Genomic DNA, 26,828 nt, shown 5'->3' with positions numbered 1-26,828 from the left:
CACAAACATTTTAGAAAGTGATCACGTTGAAAGAATTTTCTGTTTAAACTTTTTAGCCCAAAATTCAACTAGGTGGCCTTCCCTGAACATTTCAAGATTTAGGAAGCAAGAGTCCTGTTTTTCTGAGAAACCCACTCTATGTGAAAAACAGCCTGCATGGGATCTTGACACAGGAATGCAACCGTGTCTCTGTGGGTGAGTCACCCACCTCCTTCAGGATAAGGAGGAAATGCCCAGGACAAATGGTTCTGCCCATCTTATTGACTAAGCTAAGTCATTTTGTCTTTCAGTTTTATTATTAAGATGGGTGAGATTTTATATTTTGTAAAGTCTTTACTTAGTAAATTATGCATATCTACAAAAATATTAATCATGTTTAACTCTTTCAGTGGCCTCAGTATATTAGTCGCCAAGACAACTTACTTTCATTTACACTGAAAATCTGCAAGAACATGTTTTTCATTTTTAAACTTATCAAGATTTATTGGTCAGAAGTTAATTAAATCCTATTCCATTAGTGTTTTGATATGATTTAAATCGCTCCTTAAAACTTATATTTAGCATTATCTAAATGAAAAAAAGTAATTTAGAAAGTGAATACTTTTAAACTGTTTCCTAAAAACATTTCATTTGCTGATAAATTATGAGAATTCAAGCATAAAATTTTTTATGATTAGAGACAGAGTCTTGGCTGGGCACAGTGGCTCATGCATGTAATCCCAGCACTTGAGGAGGCCAAGGTGGGAGGATCTCTTGAGCCCAGGAGTTCAAGACCAGCATAGGCAACATAGCAAGACCCATCTCTACAAAAACTAAACATAATTAGCTGGGCATGGTAGTGTGTACCTGTAGTCCCAGCTACTCAGGAGGCTGAGAAGAAGGATTGCCTGAGCCCAGGAAATCGAGGGTGTGGTAAGCCGTGACCTCTGTCGTGAGTCTCCGAAACAGCCTAGGAGATAGGGACTGTGCTCAAAACAACAACAAGAAGAAATAGGGTTTCACTCTGTTGCCCAGGATGGAGTGCAGTGGCACAATCATGGCCCATCACATCCTCAAACTCCTAGGTTCAAGTGATTTTCCCACCTCAGACTCCCAAGTAGCTGGGACTACAGGTGTGCACCACCACACCCGGCTAATTTGTTGATTGTTTGTAGAGACAAAAATCTCATTGTGTTGCCCAGGCTGGTCTCAAACTCCTGGGCTCAAGCAGTCTCATCTTGCCTCAGCCTCTCAGAGTGCTGTTCAGGCGTGAGCCACCCCACCTAGCCCATCCCATGTTTTGTTACATTGTTCATGTATAGTATTTTTAGAAGATGCCTCTAGCAGCTTTCTCTTGTGAATTTGTATTAAATCCACCATAATTGAAAGGATAATACTGAAATTCATACAATTTAATAGAATTCTTTGTTGTTGTTTTTTTTACAAAATATCATAACTGAGTGTATTCATTAAAATGTGTTTAGTAGAGATGCAGCTAAGAGTTCAAAGACACAGATAAGTGGGTGAAATGTGTGCTTATAGCATCCATAGAGCTAATTGGATTTGGGTTGAGTTCTGTGCTATATAAACATAAATATTTAGTATTTCTAGTCTATTACTTGTAAAGTTTTAAGATGCCATCACGTCCAGCCTGCATGACCCATTGTGACATTCTTCAATTCTATTTAAAGAAGGATTGTAATAGGAACTTCAGGAAATTTACATGAATAAAATACACAAAAGTTTCTGTGCTTGGCGATAAACACCCAAGTAAATAAATAAACTGAAAATGTTATAGAGAAGTTGCCTGGATACTACCTGGACCAAAAATAATGTTGGAAGTCATGGTCTTCTTTAATTGAAAGTAGACTGATTATAGTATCTGCTTGAGAACTAGGAGGGTTAGGAAATGGCATATTGGGTTATTTCTTCCCCTGGAGAGAAAAAAAATGGAAAGCAGTACTATTTCTCCTGGATGTACCTATTATCCAGGAAGCAGTTTTTTAAAAGAAAGATTGCAAGGCTCCTTAGAAAATTTTACCCCCTACCCTCTACTGCAAATACAGCATAAATCAGACCAACAGGATAAACCATTGAAGAAACCACTTGCAGTTAAGAATTGATAGCTATCAAGCATCATGATAGTCAAAAGATATTATTATTATTTGAAGTTAATATACAAATGTATATATTCATATATATGTATAAGTTCAAATTGAAATTAACCATAAGAATATGGCATCAAGGCGGGCTCGGTGGCTCAGCCTGTAATCCCGCACTTTGGGAGGCTGAGGTGAGTGGATTGCCTGAGCCGGCGGGTTCGAGACCTGCCTGGGCAACTTGGCGAGACCTCATCTCTACAATAAATCAAAAATTAGCTGGGCATGGTAGTGCACGCCTGTAGTTCCAGCTACTTAGAAGGCTGAGGTGGAAGGATCACCGGAGCCCAGCAGGTCAAGGCTGCAGTGGCCGGGAGCGGCCACTGCACTCCAGTCTGGGTGACAGAGTGAGACTCCAATTAAAAAAATTAATATGGCATCCAACCGGGCATGGTAGCTCACACCTGTAATCCCAGCACTTTGGGAGGCAGATGCAAGAGGATTGCCTGAGCCCCCAGGGGTTTGAGACCAGCCTAGGTAACTTGGTGAGACTTCATCTCTACAATAAATCAAAAAATCAGTCAGGCATGGTGGTATATGCCTGTAGTTCCAGCTACTTGGAAGGCTGAGGTGGAAGGATCACCTGAGCCCAGCAGATCGAGGCTGTGGTAGCCATGAACGTGCCACTGCACTTCAGCCAGTGCAACAGCATGAGACTCCGACTCAAAAATAAAAAAAAAATATGGCATAAAATGAAAGTAGAGAAAGAATGGGAACTCCAGTTCTGGTTTTCTTCCCAAACTGTAGTCGAATTTTTAATAAATAAATTCCACAAATAGTATTTGTACTATTTACATATTTGTCTAAAAATGAAACATTCTTTTTAACTTGAAACTAAATAAAGTTTCTTTAAAAGATGCCTTGATTTGTTTAAAATTACCTACCTGATTTGTCTCATCATTAATTAACTACATGAAATGAATTCATATGCATTAAATGTTCAATTCTTTAACCAGCAAACATATTTTGGGTGCCTGCTATATGCCCAGCACTGTTCTAGGCACTGGGGGTAATCCCTACTGGCTGGATGGAGATGACAGATAATAAATGTATAAACAAGTATCAGTACCACCTCCAGGTAGAGATACCAAGAAGAAAGTTGGATATACAGGTCTGGAACTTGGAGAGAGGTCTAGGCTTGGAGTACATATTTGGGGCTCGTCTTCTGGAAGACATTTCAGCTTTGAGTCTAGTTGAGGTTATCTACACCAGTGATTCTCAATCAGGACTAATTGTGTCCCTCGGGCGACACTGGCAATGTCTGTACCCAGTTTTGATTGTCATGACTGTGGGATGGAGGATGTCACTGATAGTGGGTGGGGGCCAGGGATGCTGCTCAGTGTTCTGCAGTGCTCAAGAGAGGCCTCCACAGCCAAGGATTGTCCAACTCCAAATGTCCATAGTGACAACCCTAACAATAGAGAAACCCTAACCAAGGAACTGGATAAAAAGAGGAGATCTAAGGACTGAGCCCTGGAATACCTCAGCATTGAGGGTTTAGAGGAGATTGAAAGGGATAGCAGTGAGGTCCAAGGACAAGCAGGGGCACGTTGTACCCTGGAAGCCAAGTTTCACAGAGGAAGGAGCAACCATGTCAAATGCTACTTAGTGATTGGGTTAGATGAGAACTGAGAACTAACTAATATTTAGCAAACTGGGAGTCACTGGTATCCTTGACAAAAAGGATATAATAAGCAACTCAAAGACCTGGGAGGTAAGTTCACCAGGGCAGTGCAATGGGGTGGTTCTAGAGTCTTGTATGGGTACATTTCTGGTGAGATTGCTCAGCACCCGCCTTTCTTTCTTCCAGCTGTCTTTGGCTGCCTGGATGAAAATAGAGTAGACAGAGAGCTGGGTCCTACCAGATGAGTATAACAGAGATCAGCAAAGGTGTTGATGGAAGGTGCCCCAGAGTGACAGGTAGCATGAGCCATCGAATCCACACTGGGTGAGGAAGTGTGAATACAAGATGTGTAACCCCCATGAAAATCATATTCCTGATGGAGTAAGGGAACTTAAGTAGGTATGTTTAAGAAAGTGAGGTGCAAAATAGAGGGTGGTAGTAGAGTGGGAAACGCTTGAAATTGAACTTCAGGCAGTAAGATAGGAAGGGACAAGAGTGGTTCTGTCTTCAGATCTAAACCTGTCCATCCGAGTGAGCAGCCGAGGTGATAAGAGCAGAAAATGGGAGGTGAGAGGGTCAAGAAAATGAAAGGCTAGTTGGCAGGTGACCACTCGCTGATAGTTTGTGTACATGTCCTTCAACGCCTGCAAAAGTAAAGGCCATTCCATGTTGTGGGAATAGCAGTCACCTACCTCTTTCACCACATCATTTTCCTTTATCCATTCGGCTTTTCCATGGCAAGAATCTTGTGTGTGTTTACTTGCTTTCCTGCATATTTGGTTTTTTAACTGCCATAGGCTCTTTCTCTCTTATTTGTCTCTCTCGGCTTTTGCATCGACCATCTCTATTCTCATGTTTGCTTCCAAGGTCAGATGATGTTCTGTTTCTCAGCGGGCCACCACGATCAAAGGCTCATTCTTCTACATTTTAATAGCAGAAACAACCACACTAACAATTTTCAGGGCATAAATCTTTTGTTAAGTGAGCCACCCGTGATCTAAAGAGTAAATCGGACCACACAGTGAGTGGCTCAGCCTCGGAATTCAGAGCTGAGTTCAGACCCACACTCCAGGAATTGACTGACCCCAAGCAGATCACAGGACCCTTTCAGCCTACAGTGTCTTTGCCTACATAATGTGTATGATACTATCCACCTTCTAGATTTGTTGTGAGAACTAAGCGACATAATACACTCAAGTCCTTTTCAAGTGTCTAGTACAGGGGATGGCAAACTATGGCCCTTGGGCAAGTCATCTGATTTTATAAATAAGGTTTTATTGGAACAAAACCGTGCTCATTTGTTTACCTTATTGTCTGTGACTGCTTTCATGCCAATGGCACAGTTAAGTCATTGCATCAGAAACTGTATACGCCGTAGAAACTAAAATTATTTCTATTGGAACCTGAAGGAAAAAGCTTGCCAATCCCTGATGCAGAACATAAAGTCATACAAAGTTAAGTTTCACATAGATTTATTTGTTTGAGTCAGGGTCTCCCTCTGACGCCCAAGCTTGAGTGCAGTGGCACAGTCACTGCAGCTTGATCCTCCTGCCTCAGCCTCCCAAGTAGCTGGCATTACAGATGCCACCAAAACCGGCTTTTTTTTTTTTTTTCTTTTTGTAGAGACATGGTCTTGCTATGTTGTCTTGAACACCTAGGTTCAAGCAGTCCTCCTTCCTCGGCCTCCCCAAGTGCTGGGTTACAGGCTTGCGTCCCTGTACCTGGCCCAAATTTCACATTAAAATTAAAATGTCCCACCGCAGATTATTTCACTTACTGTTTACTTAATACTTTATATACAGTGTCTTATTATTAAGAACTCAGTACAGAGCAGCTGTTTTTTGTTGTTGTCTGAAAATACCCCTTTACTTTAGATACTTTGGGGTAGACTTATTATACCAGTACCTAGTGAATTATTTTAAATGTCTTCCAGCCTTTCAAACCTAACCCAGCAATGATGAGAAATTTTCCCACACATGCATTTTCTGCCATCAAAATAATAACTAACAAGTGAAGTTTTTATTTAAATTCTGTCTTTGCTGTGACAGTTGTGGAGAGAAAGGGAAGACGGGGCAGCCTTCAATTTGTTATTGGTTCTAAGGCATCCTGTCTTCAGTGCTGTAGTCCAAAAGCTTTCTACATTGAAATTACCACTCTTAAATTGGAGGAAGCCCAGATACCCTAATCTGGGTGCAATAATGGTGCTATTTTAGTTCCAGCTAGTGAGATCCATACTGTTCTACCATAGATTCCCCCAGAGGCAAAATAACAAGTTTGCATTGTCTCAAATAGGGAAAGTGACCTACTCGTGAGATTTCAATCAGACGTGAACTGTAGTTGCAGCCTCTGCCTGCCCAGACCTCTTCAGACCTGTTTCCACACTGTGTGACCTGGACAGCCCTGTCACCTGCCTATCAGCTTCTGATTAGTGGCTTTGGCACCTGCTTTGAGTGCAGTGGTGCGGTGCTAGGCAGCGGTGTCAGTGCCTAGTAGCACAGCCATTGTGGTGGGGAGAAGGATTTCACAGGTGACTTTTTAAAAAAAAATATTGACAAAGTGATGCTATAATGTGGGTATACAATGTGGAATGATTGAATCAAGTGAATTCACTTATCTGTCACCTCAAATGCTTATTTTTTTCTCCTAATCTAACTGGAACATGTATCCTTTGATAAGTATGTGCTCATTCCCCCATTCCCCGGCCTCTGTCTGCATCTGTGAGTTTGATTCTTTTTTAGTTTCCACATGTACATGAGACTGTGCTCTATTTGTCTTTCTGTGCCAGGCTTATTTCGCTTAACATAATGTCCTCCAGGTTCATCTGTGTTGCTGCAAATGACATGAGTTCCCTCTTTTTTAAGGCTGAGTAGTATCCCATTGTGTATGTTTACCTAGCAGAGATTTTTTTTTATTGGAAAAGAATCATTAAGGTTCAGGGAACTTAAATGGTAGCTGAGCTTCTCAATACTGAGAAACTTGACCAAGAATAAGATGTTGAAATCCTATCCAACAAGACTAGAAAGTTTGCAGACTTGGAGTTTTTATAATCATCAAAATTGTATCCAGAAAGGGCCTTAGATATTGTCTGATCTTACTCTTTCTTTTAACAAATGTGAAAACTAAGAAACAGCCATATTGGCTGACTTCATGAATTTGTAGGAAGCCACAAAACTACTTAGCAGTACAGCCTGGTATAGAAACCAGCTCTCCTGATTCAATTCAGCCATCTTTCTGCTCAATCACATTCTATTTGTGGATTTGAGATAAACCCCCAAGACTGTGATCAGAATATGCTTTCACTTTGACACAATAGTTTATGCAGTTAATTTCCTTTTTTAAAAATCCATATAAATGTGTTCAATAATTATTGTATGTTGTACAATATATAGCCAAAATCTTTTTGTCATTTGTATTTCTGAAACACTTGTGGTATGGCACACAGGACTTGGAAGCTTTTATGAATGTTATACAGGCACCTTTTTTTATCTTATTAATACCAGAGTGTGATGCCAGTATTTAAAATTAAAATCCTGCAACTTATGTGAACAAAAGTTTTCTGAAAAAGGAATTTGGAGGCAGGACTTTATTCCAGTGAACAGTTTGCAAACCGGGGAGATGCCGCCTTCAGTGTAAAACAGAGGGCAGGTTTGGGAAATCTGGCAAAGGTTTTTATTTACCCAGGTTCCCAATCGGGTCTATTTATGCAAATAAAGGATTGAAACTCACCTAGTTCTGATTGGTTGGCACAGTTGAGTTCCAGTTGGTTGATATAGCTGAGCCCTGATTGGTTGATACAGCTGAGGCCTGATTAGCCATGGCAGATGAGCTCTGAAAGTCCCATGTTGAACTGATGGACGTTGGGTTATTTGGAAACTCAGAGTAAGTGTGTGTCCTCTAGTCAGCAAATGACTTGGCTCTATTTTATTTTTATTTTTTTATTTTTTAGAGATGAGGCCTGCCAAATTGTCCAAGCTGATGTCGAATCCCTGGGCTCCACCTCCACTTGCCAAAGTGCTGGTATCACAGGCTTACACCACCATGCTCAGCTTCTATTTTAAATTTAGGTCCAGTTAGCCACTTGGGATCCATCTTGAAAGACTGGCTCTTTCAGGTTCACATTTGCTCACATTTACTTTGATGTTTTCTATCAACATCAATGTCATTTCTAATTAATTAGATAGTATCAAAATGAGCTTTCCCAAAAAATTCACTGCAGCATATTAATCCACAATATTTTAAATTGTTCACCAGTATCTGTAGAGAAGCAAGACTAAAGTTGGGGCCATTGCTTTGCTAAACTCTGGTCATGTCATGCGGCTCTTTGAGCTATGGCAGCCATGTTTTCCTAAGCTTTGACCCTCTCCCCTACCTTGGAGAGGTGAATATCCTCTCTCTTTCTCTCTAATTTACTTTTTAAAGAAACTATATTTTCCAGTCTAAAAAAAAAACAAAAAAAACTAGAGTTGGGTTCTTGCATCGTTGCTTGAAGCAGAGTTGACAATACACTGAAGTGGCTAAAATGCATTGCTTGAACAAATAAACACAAACTCTGAAGTTTAATATGATTAGTGCAACTTAATGCCGATTTTAAATTTTTGCCAACGCTTCCAAGTTACTGAAAGTCACCATTTTTTTTTCTTAATTCTGAGATTTGAGGGAATCTGTGTGTCTTTTATTTTAACATATGAGGTGCCCTTTTTAAAGTTGCCATCTAAAAAAGTGCTGAGAAAATGATAGACCTCCCTTTCTCCTCACCAGTTAGACTGTCTTATTTCCATAGACAAAGTAGTTAAACTAAACATATGTCCTGTTACTTTCTTTATTCATTTTAACAGAACAAACCACAGATAGGGCCTTGAAAAGACATGAATAGAGAAGTTTGGGGCAGCTTGTGATTCTGTGCTTGTCATAATTTTTTATGTTTTGTCATCTTTATGATCATGATTATCCTTTAAAGCACAAAAACAGCTTATTAGTAGACTTTGTTCTGCATTCGTTGGTCATTCTGTGGTTGTCCTGTAAAGTAATCACAAAATAGTAGTACTGAAACATTTAGTTATTCTCTGGGGTTTTTTTATTTTGTTTTCACAGTGTAGTTCAGTCGTAACCACTACTCTTAGTTTAAAATACCATTCTGTCTCAATAATTGAGAAAAAAATTGAGTTTTTGTCTCAATAATTGAGAAAAAAGTAATCTCCTCCTTGTGTTTTAATTTATAATAATGCCAGAGAGGCAGTTTTTTCCTGTGATTTTTCAAAATGGATGGGAATCATTTGCTCTGGTATTTTCTATCTCCTCTCTGGAGTCTTTAGAGCCTGAGTCATTCTAGCTAGCCAGCTTTTAGGGTAGCTGAGAATTTTAACAAAATTCTGTCCAAAGTGACTATAATTTTCTTTAAGTATTCTAGACTGCACTTTTCTACCATCTTAAAGAGAATACTTGAACAAAATTTAAACTTACCATCATCTCCTGTTCTATAATTCATTGAAGCAATCAGCACCTCTTGAAATGAGTGTGACCTTTTTTTTTTTTTTTTAAGAGAAGAGAGGGTTTCACTCTGTCACCCAGGCTGGAGTACAGTGGTACAATTCATAGCTCACTACAGCCTCAAACTCCTGGACTCAGGCAATCCTCCAGCCTCCCAAATAGCTGGGACTACAGGTGCACACCACGATGCCCAGCTAGTTTTTTGTTTGTTTGTTTGTTTTTTGTAGAGGTGGGGTTTTGCTGGGTTGCTCAAGCTGGGAGTATGACTTTTCCCTTTATATGGAGAGACCCTAAACCCTGAGAATTTGATGTTTTATGGTCTCATTTAAAATTTTTGTTTGTTGCATCCTGTGTCTGTTAGAATACCTGGCTTAACAGTCCCTGTTTTTTGTTTCAATTTTCACTTCTGTGTTGTGGACTGGAAATTGGTAACTACCATGCTTGATAGAGTTTTGATTAGGTAGGAGTAAGTACAATAAGTTAAGAATCTTTTCAGTTTTCACCATAAACACTATCATCAACAACATCCCATCTTTTTGTTAGCTCAGCGCCTTGTTCTTAGCTACATTCCAGAGAGGTCAAATTATGGATGACGGTGCAACCTGAATTTTGTCAGATGTAAAAAGGAATTTTTTTAATGAATGAATGGGTTTAGATGTCACCAATTTTTATTTTTATTTTCCAGGGTTTTTTTTTAATTACATGGTTTCCTTAGGGTGAGTCAGATGTCATTTATTTTCAAGATTCATTCAGAATGATAAATTGGATACAATTGTGAGGTTAATTATTTCAATGTTTGAAGACAGCTCAGTGTTGTTTTTTTTTTGTCATCTGAGGTTTCGAGACCTCCTCCAAAAAACTACCAGTTGGCAAGCCCTTTGCTGTGCTGTCACAAATTAAATCATTGCCATTGTACTTGTCATTTGTGCCCTATTTCCTGTTTTGTTTTAGAAAAAAAACACAGGGCTGACATTTATCTTAACTCTTTATGCACTGTCTTTCTTATTTTCTGACAATTTCCCAAAGGAAAGTTGTGAAAGTTGGGGGAGATGGTGTCATAATTAATCAAATATTGTCTGTGTAATCTAAATCTCAGTCAGATCGGTACTTATGAGTTGGAATTTTAACCATGTTTGATCATTAGAACAACTGTTGTTAGAGAACAAATTTCCTATTACCAGAACCTTCAAAGAGAGGGCATGTGTGTGTGTGTGTGTGTGTGTGTGTTTTGCATGCACACACACGTGCATGAGTGTAAAATTTTACATCAGTATTTTAAAATGTTTCCTGACCATGAGGTATTAATTCTGAGTGGCATTATGAACAGTAAAAAGTAAAACCCTTGATCGTTTCCTGGATTAGACCTATTAGAGTTGTTTAGATAACACACTTTGAATTACTTCCTCTCAGGAAACATTGAAGCTGGAAATATTAACCAGGCACACATACTGAAGCACTTAGACCAAATGCATTGTTTCTTTTGCTATTAGAAAAAAATAAAAAGGAAAGAAACTATGCAAATAAATTACATCTGTAGAAACCTGAGGAGACTGTCTGGCTCAACTGCTAAAGGAAAGGGATTTATTTATGAGATTCTTCATCTGTCACTGACAGTGACCACAAAATTGGCCAGCATGTTAGTTTCATAATTTATGCAGGGCTAATTGCTAGCATTAATAATGACTTCAGAATTGAAAGCCTGGAATAACAGATTGTACTCACATATGTTATGCATTTTTATGTATGGGAGCAGGCGTGACTTACTGAAGAAGTACACATACACGAAAATGTAGACAAAACTGTCAAATATGCCCAGAGAGTGACATTTAGGAAGGATAACTTTGCTCTGTTTAATCTGCACATGTGCTGTCTGATTCATGTCTCACACAATGGAGGACATTCTCAGTTTCTTTGGTGTGCGTTGCTTCACTAGACCTATAATTTCTTCATTCTGGAGGATGTATGTTTACCAAGTTAAAACAGTGTCAACTTAAAGAGATGGGAAGGAACATTTTTTGTTTTTCTTTCACACTTGGAAAGCACTGTTTTCTCCCTGTGTAGCAATCCGAAATCATTTGCTGTTTGAGTGAACGTGTGTGTTTCTCAAATCTTACACATCCTTTCCCGCAATATCCCTAGTCTCCATTCTTATCCAAATGGGTGAACTGCCAAGTTTTTCACAAAAGTTTCCAAAAAAATAAATAAATAAGGAAATATAGCAATGCAGCTGAGAGTTTTGCAGACTAGTCTATTCTAAAATGGTATGTTTTGAATCATCTCCATATGTTCACTTCCTTTGGGATGTAACTGTAATGATATTTCAGGCTCTATCCTGACATTAAGTTTTATTCTGGGATAACATATTCAGTAAAATCTTGAACAAGTCTTCAACACAGAGAGAAGGATAATGCTTAGCAGTAGTGGTTTGGTCTTGAAAACAGTAGTAGATGAAAACTCAGAAATCAGCATGGAAATACAGAGATGTGAAGGGCAATGTGAAACAGAATTATAAGAAGTAAAATGTTTTTATTGTTCAAAAAATAGTAATAATGACCTCTGTTTATTGATAACCTACCATATGCCAGGCACTATAGGCAGTTGATTACACACGTTCACTTATCTTGCAAAATACATGGTGGTGTTCCATTTCATAGATGAGGATCTTGAAGCTCAGAAAAGTAAAAACACAGTCAGCATGATATCTCATGCCTGTAATCCCAGCACTTTAGGAGGCCAGGGCAGGAGGATTGCTTAAGCCTAGGAGTTTGAGACCAGCTTACACAATGTAACAAGACCTTATCTCTACCAAAAACAACGTTTTTTTAATTAGCTGGGCACGATGATGTGCACCTGTAGTCCCAACTACTCGAGAACTGAGACAGAAGGATTGCTGGGGCCCAGGAGGTCAAGGCTGTAGTGAGCCATGATTGTGCCACTGCACTCCAGCATGACTGACAGAGTGAGACCCCATTCAGAAAAGAAGGGAAGAAAAGTAAAAACACTTTGTCTGAGCTCACTTAACTGAAATGGCAGGTTTCAAACTCAGTGAGTAGTTTACTTAATAGTAGTGTGTCAGTTAACCATATTGTGTCTGTCAATTTCCAAAGGCCATGATTTTTTCCCATTTATCTATATTCAGGATCAGCAAACTTTTTCTATAAAGGGGCAGAGAATAAATATCTTAGAGTTTGTAAGCCATACAGTCACTGTTGCAGCTGTTCAGCTACTGCCACTGTAGGCTGCCAACAGCCATAGACTACTTAGAAGTGAATGGATGTGGCAGTGCCCTAATAAATCTTTATTTCCAAAGTCAAGTGGTGGGCCAGATTTGGACTGTAGTCTCTGTTCTATATTGCTGTAAGTTTAACTAGATGCTAGTTGGAAGTGAAAGCCTTAGTGATAAACCAAAAGTTAAAATGAATAGCAAATGATTCTTGGTGACCAAAATCAAGAGAATTAAATAACTAAAACCAGGAGCCAGGCACAGCAGCACACACACTTGTAGTACCAGATACTCAGAAAGCTGAGGCAAGAGGATCCCTTGAGCCCAGGAGCTTGAGTCCAGCCTGGGCAATGTAGCGAGACCCCCATCATTTAAAAAATAAACTACCCAGAAAAAAAATAATAACTGAAATCTTGAAGCTACAAGTCCTATGGGAAAAGAAAGTCAGCCCTCATATATGTCAGGTACTATCCTTTGTAAATGATGTATTAGCTCTAAACAAACAAACAAACAAACCCCTAAGCTATATTTTTTAAAACTGTCAGGGCCATGAAAACAAGGCCAAGAAGCTCACAGGTCAGAGATCCAGTGTGGTATACTGACTTGACCCTGGAATATGAAAAGGGCATTTATGGGGGAAAAAACTGATAAAATCCAAATCGAGCTTGTAGTTTACTGAATAGTATTGTACAAATGTTAATTTCTTCATTTTTATCAATGTGCCATGGTCATGGAAGATGTTCACAGGAGAAGGTAGGTGAAGTGTATACAGAGAAACTCTCTGTACTTCCTTTGCAACTTGTCTGCAAATCTGAAATTCTTTCAAATAAAAGGTTAAATTTTATTTATTTATTTGAATTCCTGGACTTACCCCAATTTAGAAGCCTAGCATCTATGTCAGGGCCAGGTGAAAATGAAACGTAGAAGTAAACACAGTTAAATTGAGATCTTGTCAAAACAATTAATAACTGCACAGATCTGAGTCATCTAAAATGGTCTTTAAACCTTAGCAGCATGAATTACCATTAAAACAATATTGTCCTGGCCTTTAGGTACTTGTAATGACTCCTGCAGAGAAATTTACCTCCCTATGGAAAAAAGAGAGCTGTTTGGTTTTTTATAGTAATAATGTTGATTGACAAATCACTTGTTCCAAAGATTAAAACTATTCAGAGATGACCTAGAATAGTGAGTAAGAAATTATTTGCAAAGATTGTTCTTCCCAGTTTTCTAAACATATACGGATGATAACTACTCAACAAGTAGTGTGAACATTGTCAGTCATGTTACCCAGGCATTTTTTAATTAACATAAGAGAAAAAAATTCAGTCTCAGGGTTAGTGTAAGCCTGATACCAAAACCTGATAAAGATAGCATAATAAAACTCACCTGCAACTAAGATACATAAATCATAAATCAAATGGTATCAGAGAATCATGCAATACTGTCTTAAGTGTACCATGATCATATAGAGATTATTTCAAGCTTGTAGGGTTATTTTGATATTTAGGAATCTACCATTATAAAATCAGCACATCAGGAAAAAAACAGTAAACATTTGACCATTTTATTGAATGCAGAAATAGCCTTTGATTCATTTTTTAAATTTCTTTGTGGAAACGTTTAGCAAACTAGAACTGGAAAGACACATTACATAGATGATAAATAACATCTCAAATCAACAAACTTCTCATAGTTTTATATTAATGCACAGATGATATTCACATTAAAATACAAAACAGGGCAACTCTCTCAGGGCCCCTCCGACTCTGGGAGCTTTTCTGCCCTCCCAATAAATCCGACTTTCAAAAAAAAAAAAAATGTCCACTCTGACCACCACCACGCTGTTATGCAATAGAAAGGATGAAAATTTAAAAGATGAAGATACATTTTTCATCATTTATGTAATATATAATCACCACTAATCCCAAGAGAATCAACTGGAAAAAAACTATTATGGTAAGATCCTAGACATACAGGATATCCACAAAACATATTCAACAACCACGGATCAGCAGCAATGTCCAGGGACTGAGGGACTGATAATGAAGGCAAACTTAAATACTAATAAGGGAAATAAAAGATCTGAATAAATGATGAGAACTCCCGTGTGCCTGTTCAGAAATGCAGTTAAAATGATGTTACTTCTTGCCAAGATACCATATAGATTAATGCACTTCAAATGAAAGTATCCGTGCAAACCATGGACAAAGTGATTCTAAAGTTCATCTGGAAAAATAAGCAAGCAAAAATATCTAAAACTTTTTCTTTTGTGTTGTTTTTACCTTTTGTTTTTAAATAATTTCAGTCCTAAACAATTGCCACAAAAATAATATGAGAATCCCCTCAGCACTTTATCCAGATTCACCAACGTCCACCATTTTGGCACATTTGTTTTTATTAACTGCTCCCCCCAGCCCACTCACCTATAAATATGCACATATGTGTAATATTACTTATCTTTTTTTTTTTGAGTTGGAGTCTCACTCTGTCGCCCAGACGGGAGTGCAGTGGCCGCTCCCGGCCACCGCAGCCTTGACCTGCTGGGCTCCGGTGATCCTTCCACCTCAGCCTTCCAAGTGGCTGGAACTACAGACGCGCGCTACCATGCCCAGCCCATTTTAATTTATTGTAGAGATGAGGTCTCGCCAAGTTGCCCAGGCGGTCTCGAACCCGCGGGCTCAGGCAGTTGACTCACCTCAGCCTCCCAAAGGCGTGGGATTACAGGCTGAGCCACCGAGCCCGGCTATTACTTATCTTTGTTGAATCATTTGAGAGTAAATTGAATGCATTATGCCCCTTATTATATATCAGTGTATATTTTCTAAGAATATTGGTATTTTCTCATGTAAGCATAGTACATCCAGGATCATGAACAGTGAAAACAATACTGTTCTTTATAGTCTCTGTGCCTGGTCTGCCAGTTGTGCCAGTAGTGTGCTTTATTGTGTTTACTTTTCATTTCTCTTTATTTCACTTTATTCTGGAGCAATTCTTCGGCCTTCTTTTGTCTTTCATGGCATAGACATTGTGTTAAGAACACACACCAGGTGTTTTATAGACTATTTCTCAGTTTGGGTTCCTCTGATATTTCCTCATGATTAGGTTTTGGCAATACAGCTGACTGTAGTGTTAGATTAGGGAGGTCATGACCTTCTCAGGGACTCACACTCAGAGGCACAGGAAGTCTATAGACCTCTCTTTGTTGACATTAAACTTGATCACCTGGTCGAGGTGTTGTCCAGTTTCTCCACTATGTAGTTAACTTTCCCCAATTAATATGCATTTGGGGGTAGACACTTAAGACCATGCTCACGACACTCTCCTTAATCAAACTTCTATAATTTAGCATCCGTTGATGATTCTTGTATAAGCCAATCTCTGCTATAAGAGTAAAATTCTAATATTAATAAATAGTAAATAATAGTAAAGTTGAAAAATTATAATTTTTCCAGTCCTCCACACTTGTCAACTTTTCCCCCATGCATTTTTTAAATTAGTTTATCTTTTTTACTGTCAGTGTGGACTTAGATGCCCCTATTTTATTCACCAGGTTGTAATTCACTGTGGCTTTTATTTGTTGTGATGCTCAGTTTATCCCGGATTTTGCCAGTGGGAGCCCACGTAGGCTGACTCCTGTGTCTTTTGGGCGTGGTCCCATTGTCTTTTGAGCACCCTGCTTTCTGGCACAACAAAATGTTCCAAGCCCACCTTGAACCTTCTCACCTTACCCAGGGAATCAGTCACTTCTTCAAGGGATCCTGGTACCTTGTAGGACAGATGATTTGAGAACTGGGTTTGGCGTACTAGGCATCTTAGAAAGAAATAAGCTAAGATATACATACAGGGTGGGGGGGCAGGTGTCGTTTCCTAATATTGTGAGTTAATACTGATACCACCGATTCCAGTCTAACTCCCAAGGAGTTCTTTCTTGACTTTTCTGCCTTTTTCCAATTCCATATTTCTGTCTCTCCTTCCACAGAAAAAATTATATAACTCCAAAACATTAACACATTTACCCATTCATTCAATCTTATATTACACATGAATTTGATACAGACTCCCTCCACCCATATGCCTGTGAAAAACAAATTTACTAAAAGGAACATAATATTGTTGCCCTCCCCCACACACACTGGCCTTAGGCAAAAGGCAGCATTCCATAAGTTACTTGGATTATTTCTCTGTGATTATTTTATTGATTCGGAGTACAGTTGGATTCATCTGTTTGTATTTGCATTCAGTTTTAAGTCTATTTTAATCTTGTGGACTTAATTTTTTGAAAATGTAGAACACGAATATGCAACCGGAAAGTCCAAACTCTGTAGCAAGGTATACTCAAAAAGGTATCATTTTCTTCCATCTTCCTAGTTCTACCCAGATCTTTCTTTCCCTGTCTCCCATAAGTAACCAGTTTCATTGTGTTCTGGCTATATGTTTTCTGTGTTTCTTTTTTTTTTTCTTTAACAAAAATAAGCAGAAACTGAGCTCGGTGGCTCAGCCTGTAATCCCACGCTTTGGGAAGCTGAGGTGAGTGGATTGCCTGAGTCTGCAGGTTTGAGACCCGCCTGGGCAACTTGGCGATATCTCTACAATAAATCAAAAATCAGCCAGGCATGGTAGCATGCGCCTGTCATTCCAGCTACTCGGAAGGCTGAGGCGGAAGGATCGCCGGAGCCCAGCAGGTGGAGACTGCAAGTGGCCGGGAGCGGCCACTGCACTCCAGTCTGGGCGACAGAGTGAGACTCCAACTCAAAACAAACACACAAGCAAACAAACAAAAATAAGCAGAAAACATATACACGAATTTGCTTCCTTTATTTTTTTGAAACAGGGTCTCACTTTGTCACCCAGGCTACAGTACAGTAGCCCTGCAGTCTCAAACTTTTGGGCCCCAGCAGTCCACCTGCCTCAGCCTCCTGAGAAGCTCAGACTACGAGTGTGCACCATCACACCCAGCTACCTAAAATTTTTCTGTAGAGACAAAGCTTCACTATGTTGCTTAGACTGGTCTCAAACTCTTAGCCTCAAGCAATTATCTCTCCTCAGCCTCCTCAAACACTGGAATTATAGGTGTGCGCCACTGTGCCCAGTCCCTTCCATTTTAAACAATAAAAAAAATAGCGTACTGTACAAACTTTTTTTCCACTTTGCTTTTGTTCACTTAACAATATATCCTAGCCCAGGTACGGTGGCTCACACCTGTAATTCCAGCATTTTGAGAGGTAGAGGCAAGAGGATTGCCTGAGCCCAGGAGTTCGAGAGCAGCCTGGGCAACATGGCCAGACCTCATCTCTACAATAAATCAAAAAATTAGCCAGATGTGATGGTGTGTGCCCATAGTTACACTACTTGGAGGATTGAGGTGGCAGAGTTGCCTGACCCCAACAGGTTGTCTGCAGTGGCTGTGAGCATGTCACTGCACTCCAGCCTGGGTGACAGAGTAAGACTCTGACTCAGAAAAAGCCTCCAGACTTTGCCAAATGTCCCTGAGGGGTGTTCAGTTACCCCCAGTTCAGAATCACTCATCTGTATCATCTCTGCTCGAAGCATAGCATCAAAAAATGAAATCACAAAGAAAAAATTTGAAAATGTTAACTACATTTTAAAAAAGACTTTAACACTTACAGAAGTTATAAAATTGGAATTCAAACAAGTTGAATAATAATATAACATAAATGACATACTCATCACATAAAACCTAATCAATAAGAAGAGCTCTAAATAGCCACGTAAATATTCAAAAAAATCAGTATGCTAATAATCTGAGATTTCTAAAATAAAACATGAATAAATTTAGGATGCATGCTTTACCTTTCATATTGGTAAACGTGGCACAAACCTCAGTGTGTGTGAAGGGAGACAGATAATTTCATAAAGTGATGGATACATAAATAAGACCAACATTGATGGACACAAGGGCAACGCCTGTTAGACCTTTGAGATCGTACATAGCTTTGGTCCCTGCGGTTCTATTCTGGTACTCTAGCCTGAAGAAATAATTGAGCTGTGAAAAGTTCAGTTGCAGTGCTGTTCATTATGGCTAAACATTGGAAAAACCCATCTGTGCTTTTACTCCACAGTAAGGAACTGGTCAGATAAATTAAGGACGTCTGTATTTTTAATGAAATACACTAGGTCAGTATTACAGTGAATGCAGTTATGTACTTGGAGGAAGTAGATAGATCATACTTAGAAACTCAGGTAACAGAATTGTCTGTGTGTGTACTTATCTCTGAGATATATTGCTCTTTTTCCTTTCTATATATGTAAAATTTGAGAGATTATCTTTAGTAGCAAGATAGTGTAGAAATTTTTCATTTTTATATTTGCATGTCCTCATGTTTCTTCCAATTAATATGAATAGTTTATATAATAAAATAAAATGGAGAAGTTAAACATTTTTAAATTCCTTGTCTCAATCTCAAATTTTAAAACTTTAGTAAAAATTTTTAAAGTAGAAAATTAAAAAATTTTAAATACTAAAAACAAGAAATGCTAAAAACATGAAAGCATTATTTATAAGTGAAAAATAAGTAATGATAACATGAATGTCCCAAGAGAATTATCCATATGGTAGACCACTCTGCATGTGTAGGGAAAAAAGGTGTTTTTAAAAGTCTAAACTAATACCATCTCGGACAAAAAATGGTTATTGTTAACCACATAAATATTCTAAAAGAAATAGAATATCAACCAGGCAAAGTGGGGACCAAAGGAAGGCCCAAACTGTATCTGCACGATGTCCACTTGTTTACCTAACCCTGAATTGTACTCCACATCTTTAAAATAAAATATATATTTTTTCCATGGAGTGTCCACATTTAGTATCAGACACAGCACAGCATTTTCTTCTGTGTGTGTGCGCGTGTGTACATGTTTGTGTCTTAATCGGAAGTTCTTTGCTTCTTTGTGTGACTATTAAAGGAAACTAACCTGAAATGTGATCTGTCGCACTACAGGTTGCTTCAGGTGAATGCAATGAAGACACTGAAGTTTACAACATCACCCTGTGTACTGGGGATGAACTCACTCTGATGGGGCAAGCAGAAATCCTTTATGCAAAGACTTTCAAGGAAAAGTCCCGACTCAACACAATCTTCAAAAAGATCGGGAAGCTCAACTCCATCAGCAAACTGGGAAAAGGCAAGATGCCATGCCTCATTTGCATGAACCACCGGACCAATGAAAGCATCAGCCTCCCATTCCAGTGCAAGGGCAGGTTCAGCACCCGGAGTCCCCTGGAGCTTCAGATGCAAGAGGGTGAGCACACCATCCGCAACATCGTGGAGAAAACCAGGCTTCCTGTGAACGTGACCGTGCCAAGCCCTCCGCCGAGAAACCCCTATGACCTCCACTTCATCCGCGAGGGGCACCGCTACAAGTTTGTGAACATCCAGACCAAGACCGTGGTGGTTTGCTGTGTGCTGCGGAACAACAAGATCCTCCCCATGCACTTTCCTTTGCACTTGACTGTCCCCAAGTTCAGCCTCCCAGAACACCTGGTAAAAGGGGAGGGATGGCCGGAGACCCTGGTCCATCACTGGCTGGGTATCTGCCAGGAACAGTTCGACATCGATGAGTACTCACGGGCTGTCCGTGACGTGAAGACCGACTGGAACGAGGACTGCAAGAGCCCCAAGAAGGGCCGGTGCTCTGGCCACAACCACGTGCCCAACTCCCTCAGCTATGCCCGCGACGAGCTCACCCAGTCCTTCCACCGGCTCTCCGTCTGTGTGTATGGCAACAATCTCCATGGCAACAGCGAGGTGAACCTCCACGGCTGCAGGGACCTGGGGGGAGAGTGGGCCCCCTTTCCTCATGACATCCTGCCCTATCAGGACTCTGGCGACAGTGGGAGCGACTACCTTTTCCCGGAAGCCAGTGAAGAATCAGCAGGCGTCCCGGGGAAGTCAGAACTTCCTTACGAAGAGTTGTGGCTGGAGGAAGGCAGGCCCAGCCATCAGCCTCTCACTCGCTCCCTGAGTGAGAAGAGCAGGTGCGAGCAGTTTAGAGGTTCTGTCCGGTCCAAGTGTGCGACTTCTCCTCTTCCTGTCCCTGGGACTCTGGGAGCAGCAGTGAAGTCTCCAGATACTGCCCTACCTCCACCTCCAGTGCCTCCCAAATCTGAAGCCGTAAGTCCTTTCTGTTTGCGAGTGCTACCAGTCTTTCTGCCTCTCTGCTTAACCATCCACTAACTTATTTTCTTGACGCAAGGAAACTCCCCAACTGAAGATTACCAGAGTTAGCAAATGTGTTTAGTTTGGAGTGAAATATACATGCTAACTAGATTACTTTGACCAGTTAGGATTAGAGTATTACTCTATGTTTGATGAGAAACTATTGAAGAGTTTTTAACAAGAGAGGTTTCGACCAGGCATGGTGGCTCACACACCTGTAATTCCAGCACTTTGGGAAGCCGAGGCGGGAGGATTGCTTGAGTCCCAGCTACTTGGGAGGCTGAAGCAAAAAGATCATCTGAGCCCAGGAGGACGAGGCTACCGTGAGCCGTGATCATGGCACTGCACTCCAGCCTGGGCAACAGAGTGAGACCCCAACTCAAGGAAAAAAAAAGAGATTTAAGCGTGACTTTTGCTGCCACCCAGATAATGAGTTATAGGGAAGAGAGAATGGTGGGGGGAGGCCAGGGCGGAGGCAGTTGTAGTAATGTAGGTGTGAGGTGGGGAAGCCCTGGGCCACAGCAGCTGGCAACAGCTGGCAGGGAGAGACGGCTAATTCAGGGTGTGCTTCAGAGGCAGACCCAGCAGCATTTACTGATGGATTGCATGTGGGGCGTGAAGGAAAGAGAGCAGTTAAGGAAAACTAGAGTTTTAGCTTGAGCAACAGTGTGGATATCAGTGCCATTTACAGTGATGGGGAAGACTGACGGAGGAGTCTATTTACTTGGGGATGGGAGGGGAAGCAATGGAGAACCAAGAGACGTCAGCATCACTTTAATGCTCTCCTCATCCCTGAAGTTATGCTGAGATCGAAGCATAATGGGGTTACGTTCACTCTCTCTCACATGTGTGTGCTCGTGTGCACTCGCTCTCTCTCTCCCCCCTCCCTCTCCCTTCCCCCTCATCCCTCTCCCTCTCCCTCTCCCTCTCCTCTCCTCTCCTCATTTCTTTCTCCCCCCCCACACACACTCAAGAACCAGGTGCCAGGGTGGCTTTCTTTAACACCTTAAACATAACTCACTCAGAGCTAGATGAGACTTCTATCAAATTTGAATGTAAAATTAAAATTTCAATACAAAGTAGGAGAAAGGACCTTCTGTTGTTTTGTTTTGTTTTGTTTGAGTTGGAATCTCACTCTGTCACCGAGGCTGGAGTGCAGTGGCACGATCACGGTCACCGCCATCTCAACCTGCTGGGCTCAGGCAATCCTTCTGCCTCAACATTCCAAGTAACTGGAGCCACAGGCACATGCCACCACGCCTGGCTAATTTTTTGACTTATTGTAAAGATGAGGTCTCGCCAAGTTGCCCAGGCTGGTCTCTAATCCCTGGACTCAGGCAGTCCCCTCACCTCCACCTCCCTGGTGAGAGCCACTGCACTTGGCCTAGGACCCTCTGTTTTGATTGTGTTCTTTGATTGACAGCCACTCTGAACCTTTGCTGTTCATTTGTGATCACTGGATTTCATTATATCTGAAGGGAGAAAGTGCTAGAGGCATTGGGTGTAATTCTGTTTATTTCCTTGACAGTATCTTTGATAGTGGTTTTCTTTTTGCTATCTCTAGAAGAATCTCATATAGAAAAGTTAAAATCAAAACCCATCTGGCTGAAGTACATACTGGGGGGAGGATGTCTTCCTTGTGCCCCTGCCACGTAGTTTTAGGATACCTCTTGAGCCCTACCTAGGTCTATGCAGAACTCAGTTTCAAAACCATGGACTTCCTGAAGTAGATGTTAGAAATACAATCATCAGCTGGGCTTAGTGGCTCAGCCTGTAATCCCAGCACTTTGGGAGGCCAAGGCGAGTGGATTGCCTGAGCCTGTGGGTTCGAGACCAACCCGGGCCACTTGGTAAGACCTTGTCTCTCTACAATAAATCAAAAACTAGCCAGGCGCAGTAGTATGTACCTGTAGTTCTGGCTACTTGGAAGGCTGAGGTGGAAGGATCACTGGAGCCCAGCAGATCGATGCTAGGGTGGCCATGAGCATGCCACTGCACTCCAGCCTGGGTGAAAGAGTGAGACTCCAACTAAAAAAAAGAAAAGAAGAGAAAAAGGAATATAACCCTTAACAAGCCCTGGGCTCTGGGCCCTAATCCTCCTCAGTTTTATAGGGAAGAGATGGATGTTATACAAGCTAAAAGGTGATCAACAACAGAAGAGAGACAGACTTTAAAATGTGGGCTTTCATAGGGGAAACTTCTAGTTGGGGGATGAATAGGGGAAGCCTTCCCAAAGGTGTTGGCATGTTAAATGCGCTTGGAGAATGTACGTGAATTGAAAGAGCGGAGAGAGGAGCAAGAAGAGCCTTCCAGACCAAACAGCGTGATCAAGGGAGTGGAAGCTTGAAGCACACGTGAGGGGGACCAAGGAGCCCCGTCATGCTGTTGGATGAGGCTGGGTGGGGTGCGGGAAGGGCTGTGTTGCTTGGAGCACTGGAGCCGGGATGTGGGTAGCCACAGTGCAGGGTGGAAGTCTATGCCAGGGCCAGGCCTAGTGGTCTGTGAAGAGCCCTCAGTTGCCATAAAGCTTTCCCAAGAGAGGATCCACCTCTGACCCTTAGCTCCAGGACATAAGAACTCCCTAGAAGCTGCAGATCTGGACTTGCCCTCTCCGTCTTACAGGACCTTCCAGGGACCATAAGGCCCAAGCCCAGAGATCCTTGTACTCAGTGGAATATTTGGGGAAGTCAGGCTGGAGTTGGGGTCCTTGGTCCTTACGTTCGTGTCAGAGATTCCCTAAGGGTGTTCCCCAAAACCGAGGTAAAATGTAAGGGGGCATGCCTCTAAGCAAGTACTCCTGGCACTTCAGAGATGTCTTAACTCAGCTATATATTTTATGTTACTTGAAGGCTAGGGCTCTGATCTTCAATAGGAACATGACCACATGAACGTTTCCTGTTAAACTTGGATCCTGCCTGGCCTATAGTGGGGACTCATGTTTGTTGACTGACTAATAGACTCATCCAAGGTGGTCACACCCAGTGTGATTTACGTAGCCAAGTCTAGCAGTAGGAAACCTAGCATCACTTGTTTTTTCTGTGGCTAATGAAAGATGAGTAAGAACGTAAATATTAAGAGGTCCGATCTTGACCTTGGCACTAAAAAAAATGCAAGAGTTAAATTTGAAACTAAAAGCAAATCTCACAGAAGAAACGATTTTGGCATCCAGCCTAAGCTGTAATTTCTTACGACGTAAGAGGATCTTTTCAGAGTATGTCCAGTGTTTATAGAATGCTATAAACATACAGTTTTTTTGTAAACACCTGAAATCATTTAATTTACTTTTTAAAAAATAGGCATTTCAAATGAAGTCATATTATTTATGGGTTCTGTGACCATGAAGTGAATTTTCCGTTTTTAGGATGTGCGTGGGATCCAGAGAACGTCATGATTGTTAGATGTGGCTTCAGCTTGTAATTTTCAAGAGGGAACTTTAATGGGGCATACATTCAAGTGCTCCCACAGGATTAAATAAAAGTTCTTCCTTGGATGGCTCCAGTGGAGGGCATCCTGGGGGAGAGATGGGCTGTGTGTCAGCAGGTATCCCACTAGATGATTAAAGATGCTGGTGAGCATTCAAGAGAGACCAACCGGACATTCTCTGAAAATGTGAGACTCCCACCAGGTCCTTGGGAATAGAAGGTGCCTGTTGCCCAGGCAGGAGTGCAGTGACACAGTCATGGCTTACTGCAATCTCGACCTCTTAGGCTCAAATGATCCTCCTACTTCGGCCTCCCCAGTAGCTGGGACTATAGGTGTCGCCCAAACTGGTCTCGAATTCTTGGGCTCAAGCCATCCTCCCAGCTCAGCCTTCCAAAGTGCTGGGATTACAGGCGTGAACCACCTTGCCCAGGGGGTGTCTTTTTAAGTTAAGGGAAGCAAAGCTGGCAGTTGAGAGGGTTCTGTTTAGCCACAGACCTGCCCATATTACCCTCTGGAGGTACCATGGCTGCATTGCGGTGCCTGTCAGCCTGTTTGCTTTCTGGTAAGTGCTGTGTTCCTCACTTTCAGCTCCAGGGTCCTTAGTTGTGACATATATATATTTGTACTCTCTTCCCAGTAGATTTTAGACAGTCTTTGTTTCTTTGTGTGAACGTAACAGTAAATCTTCCCTTTTGCATGTAATGCATACCACGTTTCCCACGTGGTGCTGCATCCACGCTATGTTTCCCATAGCCCTGGCATCATCTGGGCACTGCTTGTCAACCCTTTCCTACCTGTATCTTTAAAAAGGGAAACCGGGTTGTGGGGCCAAACAGAAAATCCTCAGAGGCAGAATCAGCAACTCAGCCCTGTTCGGATGCGTTGGACTTGATTCCCTACGTATTCCCTTCCTCACAGGAATGTCCCAGGGAAAAGTAAACAGCTCCTGTCGAAGATCTGAGCCGGATGCAGCCTCCTGCACCCTCTGGGACTGCTGGGACTGAGCCCAACGGAGGCAGATGCCGTGTGGCATTTTCACTTAAAAAATGTTGCAAGGTGCCCCCAGATCAGACTGACCTGAACGTCTCTTTTAAGTGGATTATCCTTATTGATCCATACGTGTGTTCTAACAGGCTCTCTATTTCGTGACATTATAGGCCTCCGTTTGTCCATCGTAATTTTCTGGGTATTGGCTTGTGTGTCTAAGTATTTCCCCAGATGCACTCTACAAGTGGCAGTCTTCAAGAGCTGTCTTCTTTTCTCCCCTCTTTAGAAAATGCCATTTTGAAGAGCAATGCTGGGAAGACTTCATATTGCACAAAATTCTATAAATAGAACGTCTGACTCCCAGATGCTCTGGGCTAAGCAGTGAATTGCAAATGGTTTATCAAAACTACAGGGTCACAGCTTTTCTAAAACCACTTGGATGGCAGGGTCCTATCTGGAGACCCCAGAACCCAGTGGTCAGTGTCTCCCTTCTGTCTTCAGTAACTAAAAAAACACCTTCACTCTTGGTTGTTGACGTCATAACAGTTCCTGAGCCAGGCGAAAGGGAAATCGCAGGAGGAGCTTTTCGGTGAACCTCTGGTTTCAACCAAGTGTCGCTGCAATCCTGACTAACGCATTAACCTTTGCGATAGACAGGGATGCCCCACAGCTTCTGGGAAGTGAGGCAGGGGTTGACCTTTAAGATGGAGTAGTGGGATGTGCATGTCCATCGCTCGGAGGCTGGAAAGGCTTCTTTACCGAAGCACACTGTGTTGATGGCGTTTGAGAAAATAAAACTTAGAAGGCATATCCACCTCCAGAGACAGATGGCCAGAGTCAGCCTCTGGGGTCCTCAGATGGAGGCCAGTTGGCCTCCCGTTCCAAAAGCATAATGGCAGATTGATGGGGCTTAGTCCAGTTGGTACTTGAAAAAATCGATTTAACTATAGAGGAATCAATTGGATTGTCTCAGTCTTCCTCGGACAGGCCAAACGATTGATAAGAAAGTGGAAGCAGATCCCAGTCATCTCGGGGTTTTCATTTCCCCTCTCGGTGGAATTCAGGAGCGGTGTGATCTGCCATACTATGTGATAGATCATTAGGGGTGTGTAGTACAGCGTCTTAGAGCACTCGCACATGGGTTCAAATCCTTATACCACCACTTAGTAGCTTCATACCTTGGACAAAGTTGTTTTTTTTTTTTTTTAAGAAAGAGAAAAGTTTATTTAAAAGTAAATTAGAAAGAGAAAGAGAAGGGAGAGAGAAGATTCACCTCCCCAAGGTGGGGGAGGGGGCCAAAGCCAGGAAGCATGGCAACAGCCATAGCTCAAAGAGCACATGGCCACACCAGAGTCTAGCAAGGCAGTGGCCCTGGACAAAGTATTTAACCTCCTGAGTCAGTTGCTCTGGGGATGATTGTGTCTTCTGTGCATTATGGTACTATACAGAGGACTTGGTACTTCTCCCTGGCACTTGGTAAACTCTCAAAATAAATAGCAATAATTTAATATAGGATTGATTCCAATTTAGGGTCAGATAGAAAGTGGCTGTTTTGAGGGGTTTTTTTTCTTTGTCCTTCCTTGACTAAAGGATGGGAGAGAAAGTCACCCTTTCAGGTGCATGAAGCCCCTCCAAAGAGTCAGGAGGTAGATGGATTGTGGGTGTATCCATCTCCACAGACAGATGGGCAAAGTCAGCCTCTGTGGTCCTCAGATGGAGGCCAGTTGGCCTCCCATTCCAGAAAGTGTGTATGGCAGTTCATTTTG

The 26,828-nt window shown here is 41.5% G+C and overlaps 1 protein-coding gene across 1 annotated transcript in view; it reads left to right on the top strand.

The window, feature by feature from the left end:
• GAREM1 (GRB2 associated regulator of MAPK1 subtype 1) overlaps positions 1–26,828 on the top strand; it is a 63,175-nt gene that overhangs the window by 20,617 nt on the left and 15,730 nt on the right. Inside the window, exon 3 of the mRNA XM_008051302.2 lies at positions 19,435–20,607. Coding sequence (XP_008049493.1) covers positions 19,435–20,607 — 1,173 coding nt within the window. The remainder of the gene's footprint in view (positions 1–19,434; positions 20,608–26,828) is intronic.

This window comes from Carlito syrichta, unplaced genomic scaffold, assembly GCF_000164805.1.
Source record: "Carlito syrichta isolate Samal-C Ts95f unplaced genomic scaffold, Tarsius_syrichta-2.0.1 Scaffold169463, whole genome shotgun sequence".
In the NCBI taxonomy this organism is placed as follows: Eukaryota; Metazoa; Chordata; class Mammalia; order Primates; family Tarsiidae; genus Carlito; species Carlito syrichta.
The sequence above is the reverse complement of the archived record's forward strand: the minus strand, read 5'-3'. Positions and strand labels throughout refer to the sequence as shown.